Below are 13,198 nucleotides of genomic sequence, written 5' to 3' on the forward strand. Positions count from 1 at the left end.
ATTTTATTTAATTTCTTACAATTGTATTATTTTATTTTCTTAAACTTTTATTTTTACTTACTTTTTGGAGTACAAATATGTTCAGTATGTTCAAGTGTTGATTTTGGACTTTGATTCTTGGTGTGTGTGTGCAGGTACGTGGTAATAGCGATGGAGGCGCTGGATCAGTTGTTGATGGCATGTCATTCCCAGAGTATCAAGCCGTTTGTGGAGAGCTTCTTACACATGGTAGCCAAACTGCTTGAGTCCAGAGAACCTGATTTGCAAGTGCTGGGCACCAACTCAGTAAGTTTGTGTGTGTGTGTGTGTGTGTGTGTGTGTGTGTGTGTGTGTGTGTGTGTGTGTGTGTGTGTGTGTGTGTGTGTGTGTTTGTGTGTGACTGAACAAACCAGCGAATGCAATCCTACACTCTTAGAAATAAAGGTGCTTCAAAAGGTTCTTCAAAGCGATGCCATAGAAGAACCATTTTTTGTTCCACAAAGAACCATACAGTCAAAGGTTCTTTAAAAGGTTCTTCTATGGCATTGTGAAGAACCTTTAATTTTAAGAGTGTAAATCTCTGCAGGAGATGCGAGAGGTTCAGGTGAAAGATAAGAATTGGCTTTGACTTTTATTCTGCCATTTATGTTATGGTGCTTTTTTCCCTTTTATTCTCTCTTGCGCAGTCTCTCTCTCTCTGCTCACTCAATTTTCTGCTGTATTATTCCTCATCTGGGTTTTTCAAATATGTTCCCAGCGGATTTGAAGCATTGCAAATATTCTGCTGCATTAAATTGTTTATGTTTTTTTAAACATTGCATCATCTATTGAAGGCCGTAACTATATTTCTAGTCAAGCTGCGTAAACTGACATATTATTTAATATCCTTGCAAATGCAGGGCACTCAGAAATTATCACGGTATTGACTGCGTGAGTGTATTAACATAGGATTGCCCACATCATTTAGAAACTTTCCAAACAGAAGCTAATGGAAAAAGAAGTTGATTAATGCATGTTTAATTCTGAGGGTCAGACAAAAGGTGAATATGGTCCTGTAAAACTGCATTATGGCTGTTTTTAATAGACTTTAGTGAAATAAAATGCTACAAATATTAAATATGTACCCTTACAGACAATGATTCACACACGCTGTATGCACTTGAACACACACTCTTGCTCCTCTAATGAGATGTCACACATCTCTGGCTGATATCAGTAACTTCCTCTGCACATCATAGGAGGGGAATATCGCCTTTACACCTTTGCATGGGAGTGTTTTTGAATCTGTTATTGTGTGAGAAAAGATTGGGTGTGGTTGTGTTTTTCTGACATAATCATTGTGAGTGTTTTTTCCCCTTCTAGTTTGTGAAGTTTGCAAACATTGAGGAGGATACACCATCTTACCATCGCAGATATGATTTTTTCGTCTCTCAGTTCAGTGCCATGTGTCACTCCACACACGAGGACCCTGAAACTTGCAGCAGGTGTGTGCATTACTTTGTGTCTGTGGTTATTTCATGTTGGGCTGTCAACAGAAAAACTTTTTTTAAATAAGATAGTCATTATAATATAATATACTATACAACCCCAATTCCAGAGAAGTTGGGACATTTTGTAAAATGCAGTAAAATCAAGAATCTGTGATTTCTTAATTGTCTTTAACTTTTATTTAATTGACAAAAGTACAAAGAAAAGATCTCCAAAGTTTTCACTGACCAACATAAATGTATTTTGTAAATATGAACAAATTTTGTTTTTGATGGCTGCCACACATTCCAAAAATGTTGGCACAGAGGCAAAATAAAAGTAAAAAGGTTATAAAATATCCATGTTAATCTGTTTTGAAACAGTTCACAGTAAGCAGGTGAATTGGTAATGGGTCAAGGCTTCATGTTTGGGTATAAAAGGAGCATCTCAGTCTTTGCAAGCAAAGCTGGGTCATGGCTCATCACTTTGTGCCAAATTTCACAAGAGAAGTGTCAAACAAATCAAAATCACATTTCACAATGCAAAATTCCAAAGAATTTAGGTCTTTCTCCAACTACCACACGTAATATTGTGAAAAGATTTAGGGAATCCAGAGAAATCACAGTACATGTAGGGCAAGGAAGGAAACCTCAGTTGAATTTGCTTGACCATTGAGCCAGCAGATGGCATTGCCTAAGAAACCGTTATGCTGCGGTGTGAAATATAGCCACATGGGCTCAGGAGTACTTCAGAAAACCACTGTCATTTCCCACAGTCTGCTGCTGCATCAAGAAATGCAACTTGAATATCTGTTACTCTAGGAAAAAGCTATACATCAATTCTAAGCAGCGATGCTGCCGGGTTCTCTAGGCCAGAGCTTATCTCTGATAGTAAAAAAGACTGTACTGTGCTGTACTTAGATAAGTCCACATTTCAACTTGTTTCTGGGAAAAATGGATTTCGAGTTCTCAGTCCCAAAGACCAAAGGGACCATCCAGATTTCATTAGCGACAGAAGCAAAAGCAAATGTCTGTCATGGTATGGGGGTGTATGCCAGCTCTCATTCTGCATGTGCTACAATGATACAAAATCAGCATATTAGAATGATTTCCGAAAGATCATGTGTCAATGAAGAGTAATGATGCTGTGAATTGTTAAAAATAAGTTTATACATTTTTATGCATTTTTGCAGTATTTTATTTATTATTTTATATATATTCTCCCCCTAAAATGCATTTATTTATTATTTATTTTTCAATTTAATTTGTTTAAATTTAATAAACAAATTAACTATTTAAGGAAAGAAAACAACTATGTATTTTAACAAAGTTTTTCTCAACTAGCCCAAAAATCTAGATGTTGATTGTGAAGTCATTATTGAGACAAGGTCTATAGCGTCATTTGTTTCCAGCTGCCAACTGTATTAGTAATGCAGTCAGATCCCTATAGTTAAAATCTGACTTATTCAAATACATTTGGGACCACTATAAGTATTTAAGTACTGACACTAATGTGTGCATTATTTAGTGTTCATTTATTAATTGTGTTTAACATATTCTTGCTGTAGGATCCGTGTAGCAGGCATTAAGGGTCTCCAGGGTGTCGTCAGAAAGACTGTAAATGATGAACTGCAGGCAATCATCTGGGAACCTCAACACATGGATAAACTCATCCCCTCCATGCTTTTCAACATGCAAGATAATGAGGACTCTGAGAGGTACAGTACACACACACACACACTTGAGAAGGCAAAATCATTTAATTTTTGATGCTCAGGGTGATATTTGCTGTTCAGTGTGTTCTTGAAGTTTTTTTTGTTTGTTAGTTTTTTTCTGTGCCATGCACTGAATAAAACCACCATAACACCACCAAACACACGGAGAGGCAGGGAGGAAGATTTTCTTGATAAAAGAGCTTTGGAGGTCCACATGTAGAGGGCAATCAAGGATATCTGATTCCTTTAAGGTTGTGTGTGTTTGTGTGAGAATAAAACGTGAGTGTTTCTCAGATAAGGGCCCCTGTGTGCACAGAATACTTAAGTTTAATTGCCTGTTTGTGTTTTTGAGTACGGGAACATCAATCATACCCTTCTGCCCTATAATCAGGAGCTGAAATCTGATCAGGTGCATCGATCAGTGGTTAAGGTTGCAAACACAAACCTGGGCATGCGTTTGATTGACGTGTGTAAGCTGGTCGGGAGTGACATCCAACCTGCTAATGTAACAGCAGATGCTTTTCTCATCTGAAAGCTTATCTCTCTGAATATATTAAAATGGTATTTTTAAATGTTTCATTCAATTAATTATTTACTGTAATTACTTTCTAGATGCATAACTGTGAGTATATACTCTAATACTGTATGATTTGACAACAAAAACTTGACTTATTTATATTTTACATAAAATTAGGTTAGAATGCAAGTTGGTGGAGTCTGTTTGGTTGTCAGCATTATTTTATCATACATAAGCTAGAAAACAAATCTGGAAAAAAGGGGATTCCAATGCTATTGTCCTTGTGTGTCACTATTGTTACAGCTGTGGTGTTAAAAATATAACATTTTTTGATAAAAATTGTGATTGCCATATTAAAAAAAAATCTTAAGATTCATTGTTCTTGTCTGTAGCACTGCACTAAAAATAATAATAATACCTATTACTACTGTAATATTTTAAACTGAGCTGCTCTGAAACTCATGAGCTGCTTGCGTATAAAAAAAAAAAAACACAGTGCTGCGCTTTACTCTGAAACATGCAGCACATATATTTATTTATTTATTTATAATTAAATTGCAGCCTTTGTGATTTGATAATCTCACTAAGCCATATCATGATTTTGGTTTATTTTGGGTAAATACTGCAGCCCTAAATCATTATAGTTATCGTCCTTGGTGTGAACGGCCCTGTAGTAAAGTAATGTGACAGCATTCAGTTTATAACCTACTGCATACTTATTTACAAACTCTTTATTGAAAAATAACAGGAAATATACAGTATATACTGTGAAGCAAGCAGTATGCAAGTAGTCCTTTACAAAACATAGCCACTGTTTGTGGTTGTGGCTCTGATTAGATTGAATATGTTGCTATTATTGGCTCCAGAAAACAGCTGATGAGTGTGTGCGTGTGCATAGTTGTATGCTTATTTCAGCTTTTCAAGGTCGTCAGATTCTGTTAATTGCTTTCCATGGGCTGTCGGTGAGCCGAAGGGACAAAGAGTATGTGTGTGAGAGAGTGAGGTGGCTGGGTTTCTTTCTAAAAGGTCTTAATGCATCATTTAATACACTTGTGTGTTTGACATCATAATGCAGAATGTGAAACCACACACTGTAAACGACAGTTTAGTACATTGCACTCAGACTTATGTGTATGTTTCTCTCTCTCTCAGGGCTGGAGAGGAAAATCCGGCTTCACTGGCGGAGAGTTGCTTTCGAGAGTTGCTGGGTCGTGCTGCTTACGGTAACATGAACAATGCCGTTCACCCTGTACTGGTGTAAGTACCATCACCATGCCTAGGTACCATTACCCAGTGCTATTATTTGAATTGTCACTTTGGCAACAGCAGTGGTTCACTCACTATCCGCTTGTTAAGTTGTGACATAAGGAATACTGTTTCCGTGTCCAAGCCTCTACTTTTCAGAATAATCAACAGCCATTCATGAGCTCATGTTACACATTTAAGCATTTAAAAACTCCCAGACACAAATAATTTAATGATTTATAAAAGATGAATCAGTTTCTGAGATTTTGGTATAGAGATAAAGGTTAGGATTATAATTTTTCGGTAGCATTACATCACATTGTGAGTGTATATTAGCACTGTTTGTTGTTTTCTTGTGCTATCTGATAGAGCGTTTGGACCACAACTTGGTTTTGTACTGGGCTTGTTGCAATGGTAGTAGCATTACATTGTGATCAGGGATACCATGATCCTTAATTTTTCAAACACACACTTCTAGACCGGGAGCTATTGTGACATTACTATTGCAGTTGAACATTTTTTATAACTTCCATTTTTTGTTGCTATGGGAACCCCAGTATCATGGGATTCACTTTTGATAGGCTTTGATTTAGTTATTTGGCTGAAAATTAATTTAGGCTGAGGTGCGGAATCATTGACCTGTAGCATTAATGATTAATTAGCACTTTTATACAATTATAAATTTGAATATAGCCATCATTAAAATTTTTATATTTCAACAAATAATTGGAGTAGAAACATAATTCTATAATTAAAAAGTTGATATTAAAACTGCATATATATGCAGTGTAAATGGTTTTTATACATCCTTTTTTTTAATAAATGGTCACTTTTATTTTGTTTTGGAGTTTCAGTAGAAATAAATGTTGTTGCATCACTAGTGAGTTTAGCTTTCTAATTATTTTTGTGCTTTGGAAGAATATTTATGAGCTGGTCATTTCCTCCAATATGTTTTCACGCACTTCACACCAAGTCTTTTACATGCCCTAACTGTTTTATTGTAGTTATGATAAATGAATATAAATTCCATATTCAATGCATTTTAATCTAAAATAATGCATTGATGCAATATTCACACTTAAACATGAACCTTTATCCTTCAAATCACACTGCCTGAGCTGTGCTGAATACCTGCACGTTAAAGGCAGGTACAGATATCTGCGAAATATTGGTAATGTACCATTTCAAGTCTGTGATATTTCATATAACCCTGTAACACACACACAAACGCGCAGGCTACAATATATGTGGCTGTTTCAGCTTTTCAGGGATGTCAGTTTCCATTAATCGCTTTTCAGGTTTGACTGTGAGCGGAGATTGCAAGAGAAAATTGAAAGCAGACAATACAATGTTTTTTTTTTTCATCATAGATCAGGTATTGTATGATCTTGATGAGTTCTAGTCTCAAATATGCAGCACATACTCAAATGCGAAGGGTGCCAGAGCTCTTTGAGACACGCAGATGTTTTCAGACAAGCACACAGCGCGGTGTTAGCCTGCGAGCTCAGGTGTCCAGACGCTGCTGCTGCTGCTGCTGTCAGACGCTCGTCTGCTTCCTCTCACGCTGTGGGCATGATGGGATTCATTCATTCCAGTCTCAACACAAACATCATGCAGAAAATGCAAGCAGCACCCAGATGGCTCTGTTTTGTGTTCAAGGAATTGTTATGATCTGAATCCAGCTGTTCTGCGCTTGATTTATGTGATAAATGGGTTACAGGTTACTGTTTGCATGCTGACTCTGCAGCCTAATGACTTTCCAGTCTATTGACACTGAATATCATGTTTTTTCCCCGATTTCACATTTTCAGAAATTAAAGTATTTCATAATTACAGCATCAACAATACCATTATTATTTATTCAATAATAGATTTTTTTGCAAAAAATGAAATGATAAATAAAATTAAAAGGATTTAGGTGGAATTTGTACTCAGGTATTATATTACTGCATAATAATTACACATTATAAAACGCATAGTTCTGGTTCTTGATTCTGATTGGCTGAGCCACGTTCGAAGCTGTTGTAAACATTACATACGTTGACGTGTCCGCCATCTTGGAATGCCATCTTTAACTTGACGTCATTCACCATAATAATCAATGAATATTCAAATATATACAAGTGTATAACTTGCTGTTGTAGACGCACACAGTCAACGTGCTCAAAGGTTCGCAGCATCACAAACCGTTCCAAAAATGGAGGATGGCTTACGTATCGCGGCCCATAGAAGCATTTGCTAATGATGCATCTACATATATACAGTATATCTATGGTTGTAAATTACTCTACAAACACACACATTTATTGATGTTTGTGTGTTACTTGGCAACCACTTTGTTGAAACTACAATTGATTCTGAGGAACTACATTATTTGGCGGAAGAATAATGTTTTTATTAATATCATTACATTTTATTTGCTCTGTTTTATTTTGTGAAATCTTACTACGCATATGGAATATACATTTTTTTATAGAAGTAATAAAAGTGGTGAAGTGGTTTTTTGTGGTTTTATAGCAACTACTGTAAGTGCATTAGCTGTTATAAATTCACTGTAAACCACAGCTTCTTGGGGCTTATTGCTTTATTTTAACATTTTAAGCTGTTTATAACCAGACATTGGATATTGAATTTTTTTCCAGCTCTACAAAAATAAAGCAATAACCATATTTTAATTTAGCAGCGTTCAAAATTAAATAGACTACATGGACAGATGATATTAGATTAAAAACCCTCACATAATTTTCCAGTGTTGTGTTGCTGAAAATTATTCATCTCAATGCGAATGGATTAAGCAAACATTCATTTTACAAATTAAAATTAATTGCATGCATGATAAAATGTGAAAGAATTGTATCAACTTATTTTAATTAAAATGGACAAGCTGCAAAAAAACACTTTAGGGTCTATATTACGTCAGTAGACAGTGTACAATGAATGCAGTATTGATTCTCATGTGGCTGGAATTAGATTAAAGTTTAACTACATATTATAAATTAATAGATCTCTTTATCTAAAGAACCTGCAGGTGAATTTTCGGCTAAACTTGTGGCTGCACTCATAATTCAGTACTCGTTTTCTATCATGCTTAACACCTCTTAACTATAGTAAGGTCTCCATAGCCTGTCCTCTCGTGGCTTATTACTTGAATATGTCATCATATCATAGCTTTTTTTTCCTTCCATTAACACTAAAGTTCTCTTGATTCATGCGGCGCACATCCAGGAGAGGCTAGAGGAACATTGAAGTCATTTTCAAGTCATTTTATTATCAAGTAAATGGTCTAATGATGACTATATCATTACGACACAGACTTGAAATACACTGTTTATATTAGAAAATGTATTTATTTGAATTTTTGTGTACACTACCTGTCAAATAATTTAGAATGATTTTATTATTACTGTTTTACTTTATTTTTGGTCAAATTAATGCAGCCTTTGTGAGCAGAAGAAACTTCTTTCAAAGACATGAAAAAATCTTGATTGTTAAAAGGTGCGCGATTTCGTTTATTCGCTTTTTGGGAGGTTTGGTGCTCATGGTGTTTTAAGTTTTTTCAGCTTCAATGTCGAGTAAATGTGAGCATGAACATAATCTCTACAACTGATCTAAGTGTCACTTCACAAGCATTTTACCATTTCTTTTGAGAAAAACTATCATCATAACATATACAAACAGAAACCTAAAGGTCTTCACAGCAACCCATCAAAATAAAAGTTCAGTGACAGAAATGTTACTTAATGTAATGATAGTACAAATAAAATTATTATTAAAACATTATTTTTATAGGAATATTTAGCAGAAAAATTGTCTACCAGAATTTAGTTATCAGAAAAATGTAAATACACCACACTGAAAAAAAAAAAATCTTTTCATAAAATCAATTAATTAGTAATGATTTTGATTTAATATTTAATGAAACAATTCAAATAGAATCCAGAAAATTACTAGAAAACAGAATTTAGTAAAAATAAAACTGAATTTGAGTAAAAAAAAAAACATTTCATAGGGCCTTAAAATTTAAATTTTTGATACACTTTTAATAAATTGCTGTTTAATATTGTTAGTTTCATGATTTCAATTCATTGGACATGTTTTTGATGAATAAAATGTAATTTAACAATTAAAAAAACAGAATCCAGAAAAATTAAAATGAAGGGGAAAAAAAATGGAATTTGTTGAATACGTGCTGAATACAAGCTTTGTACGGTCGGTCTGTCTGGCAGTGAGTTTAATGGCGGCTGAAGGTGAAACTTTAGATTCAGATTTGAAGACGAGCGGCTTTGACTTTGGTGTCGTTTGTAAATGAGCAGTTCTTGGCTTGACTGCTCTGACCTGGTCTCCATCTGCAGCTTATTAGTATCACAATTTAGACACATGCAGCCGTATGCAGCATGCATGTGTGTGTGTGTGTGTGTGTGTGTGTGTGTGTGCAGACACTCACAGAGCTCATTAATGAGGCTGTTTTGGCTCATCTCAGTCATTGGCCAATTAGCGCTGAGTGAGACGTCTGTAAAAAGAGAATATCAAAGCACCAAGGGGCTCTCAAGCACGTCTCTTTCTCTATCACACCACCTCACATTCTCTGTCACATCTCTTGGTCTCTTATGTCTCGCTCTTTTTCTCTCTCTCTCTCCTGATTAAACCGTGCGTTGTGTGCTCTGTATTTATTAAACTTGTGTGAGATTTTGAGGGAACGTTGAGCTCCAGGGCAGATATCTGTACCTTTGATAACTCATAAAGCTGGTGTTCGGGGAGACAGACAGACAGCGAGAGCTTTTTTTTTTGGATGGAGGGGATTTCAGGCGTCCTAAAAATAGCTCGCATCGGATGGGGGGTGAGATCAGATTGACGTTACCATGGCGACAGCAGGAAGGGAGACGATGGTGGCATAGAGGTTTTAGAGTTAGATCAGACTGCGGAAAAGAGGAGAGATAAAGGTGTGGAAACAGGATTTGTGATGTGGCGAAGGAATGCTCAAGTTTTCCGCATCACAGCTGCTGTTGAGTGGAAGCACCGTGTCTGACATAACAGACAGCGCTGCCAGAATTGACTCCAAACACCTGTATAAAAAATCACAGACTGTGAATGTGGTCGCCTGGCTGCACATGAGGCTTTAAAGACTCAAACTAGCTTACCAGTGGAATTTGAGTTCCTAACCTGTATGCCTTTTTTTCTTCTGCAAAACATAAAAATATATTTTAAAGAAGGCTGGTATCAAACTGTATTAGTATTCATTGGTTTCCAGTGTATAGATGGAAAACACTGAAGCATTTCTCAAAATATCTTCTTTGTGTTGCACAGGATAAATATAGTCATACAGGTTTGAAACAAAATGCTGGTAGATAATGGCCAAATTTTTATGTCTGGGTGAACAATCTCTTTAATTATGAGCTGTTGTGTGTGTGTATGTTTTCATAACTCCAATTTGTAAGTATTAAACTCATACAAGCTTTACAGAATGTAGGGCTTCACGATTAATCGATAAGTAATCAAAACAGAAATTCAGAACCTCTAGCCGATGTAATTTTCCCACATCAGTTATTACACTTTTTTTTAACCCTGTTAATAATTTCACTAGGGTTGCCAGGTCTGCGAAACAAAACCAAAGCCCAAAAGCCCAAAACAAGAATTTGATTTTAAGTCATATCGTCCAGCCCTAACAGAACATCACATGAGAATGAACTGGAAATTTTTGTAAACATGATTTTATGTTCTCATGAAATGGTTCAAGTTATTTAAAAGTTTATTTTTTTATTATTTATTTTTAATGGGCTATAATGAGTTCTTACATTATAGAGCTTTTTCTTTACTTCAAAGAAACTGTTAAATTACACGTTAGCATGATGAAAAACAGTGACTTCACTAGACTGTGAAACTAAGTTGAGGGGTGACAGTTCAATCGAATTGTAGTATAGAAAAAAAAAGTTAATTTGCTTTAAATATATTTTAAAATATTTTAATGGATCTTCGTAAATTAATTAAAAAAATTGGAAAATAATGCAGAAATACCACATCTCTGCTTAACACAGATCCTCCATAGATTTACATTTAAAAAGGCTAAAAGCTTGTTTGAGAAAATTGTAGAGGGCAAAGGTTACTGACTAACATAAAATTGGTCAGTAACTTTTTGTTTAACAAAGGGTAAATTCTGAAGATTTAAAAAATGGCGATTTTCACATTTAATAATGTTTCATATCTGCAATAAAATCTGACATTAACTGACCCATAAATGTTGTTTTTCATGCTCAAATAGCATTAAAAGCATATATTCCAGGTTGTAGTCTCAAGCTCACATCCCTAGATGCTGATGGCCATTTGTTGATTGGCTCTTTTCCTTAGAAGGCGGGACCTATTCAATCATATTACACACTGCACTCTCTCCCGTTCATAATAATATAAGTGAATCATATTGGTATATATGGATAATCATGTAATCAGAAACATGTTGTCTTATAAGAGGTCATAAAACACAGCCTTATTTTCCTGCAGGCACTTAGACAACCATCGTCTGTGGGACCCAAATGATTTTGCTGTTTCCTGTTTCAGGATAATCATGTACTCAATACAGGTAAAGCGACTAGATTTTCTCTTCATCTATTTGTGTTAATCCTGTGTGACCATTGCAGCATTAAATGATAATGAAGAGTAAATTTACTTCTACAGCATGTGTAATGAACTCTGTGTGTGTGTGTGTGTGTGTGTGTGTGTGTGTGTGTGTGTGTGTGTGTGTGTGTGTGTGTGTGTGTGTGTGTGTGTGTTTCAGGCCCAGCATTCTCACCATGTGATCCAGCAAGTGTTGTCTCACCTCGACACCCACAGTAAGAACACCCCTCGTGTGAGGGCAGGTATCGTTCAGGTGCTGCTGGAGACGGTTGCCATAGCAGCCAAGGGCTCCATCGGTAAGACTGAGTACTGACCATCATGAGCATCATGGTTCCTGCATGGTTTGTGTTAAGGACATAGATGATAACTCAAATTGTATGGTTTTTTGAGGAGAGATGTATTTGTCTGTAAGACTTAAAACAAATCCAGTAGACTCAAACAAAATGAGGACTTGCATATCATTGAGAATTACATGATTTGGATCTGATCATCCTAGCAATGTTGAGTTTATTTATTTGTTTATTCATTTTTTGGTTAACATCTACTTTTATACATTGTTAAATTAACTCCATTTACTCTACCAAAGATGTTTTTGAAAGAAGTCTCTTGTTCTCAACAAGGCTGCATTTATTTGATCAAAATACAGGAAAACTGTTTTATATACAAGTATGTATTTTTAAATGTAATTTATTCCTGTGATGGCAAAGATAGATTTTTTTGTCTTCAATGTCACATGATCTTTCAGAAATCATTCTAATATGATAATTTTGTGCTAAAGAAACATTTCTTATAATTATCAATGTTTGAAACAGTTGTTCTTGTTCATATTTCTGTGGAAACTGTGATACCTTTTTTCAGGATTCTTCAATGAATAGAAATTTCAGATGAACAACTTTTTTTGTAACATTAGTATTTACTGTCACTTTTAATCAGTTTAATGCTCCCTTGAATAAAAGTAATTTTTAAAATGAACTTTACCCCAAATTTTCGAACAGTAGTTTACGGTTTAAATGTAAAAGTCTACTTGTTGCTGTTTTATTCTCATCCTGAAATCATTATGTTCATTTCTTTCTTTTTTTAATGTCATTCTGTTTGTTCTTTTGCTTGTGTGTCAGTCACTACAACTACAAACAGATGCCGAAAACAACAAACTACATTTCCTCTTTTCATTTCATCATCTCTTCTGATGTTCATTCCTCATTGTCTTTTATTCATTGTCTCCTTCCTGAAATCTGATTTCTCTCACAGGTCATATTGCTCATAATCAAAACAATGCTTACACGTTTCTCAGTCCCATCTCTTTTCCACCCAATCTGTGGCTGGGTATGTTAACTAACACGACCGTCACCCAATCAAAACCTTCAAACGGTCAATAAATTGGCATGTGTATGATGAACTAGTGAACTCTTTAGAGTCCCGACATGTGTAATGATTAATTGACAATGTCTATTTGACAAATGACTGAAGGTTTTGTGGGTTTGCTGTGTAGAAAAACTACAGCGCCCCCTAGCAGTGCTCTTTAGTTCCTGCGTCTAGTTTGATGTTTCATTTAATGTGGTTTTTAAAGGAATAGTTACATATATTAATGTTTCATACCTGGTAGAAGACGACATTTTGGTAACCAAACAGTTACTGGTAGTTGGTGACTTCCATAGTATTTTTTTTCATAC

General features: G+C 35.3%; 1 protein-coding gene across 4 annotated transcripts in view; it reads left to right on the forward strand.

Moving 5' to 3' along the window:
- The window catches only part of LOC109081923 (EFR3 homolog A (S. cerevisiae)), a 36,821-nt gene that overhangs the window by 12,256 nt on the left and 11,367 nt on the right, over positions 1-13,198 (forward strand). For all 4 annotated transcript variants that reach the window (XM_042718796.1, XM_042718795.1, XM_042718794.1 and 1 more), the window contains 6 exons: positions 135-285; positions 1,342-1,463; positions 3,014-3,163; positions 4,830-4,934; positions 11,415-11,493; positions 11,689-11,824. In XM_042718796.1, coding sequence (XP_042574730.1) covers positions 135-285; positions 1,342-1,463; positions 3,014-3,163; positions 4,830-4,934; positions 11,415-11,493; positions 11,689-11,824 — 743 coding nt within the window. The remainder of the gene's footprint in view (positions 1-134; positions 286-1,341; positions 1,464-3,013; positions 3,164-4,829; positions 4,935-11,414; positions 11,494-11,688; positions 11,825-13,198) is intronic.

Source organism: Cyprinus carpio, chromosome B2, assembly GCF_018340385.1.
Source record: "Cyprinus carpio isolate SPL01 chromosome B2, ASM1834038v1, whole genome shotgun sequence".
NCBI lineage: Eukaryota > Metazoa > Chordata > Actinopteri > Cypriniformes > Cyprinidae > Cyprinus > Cyprinus carpio.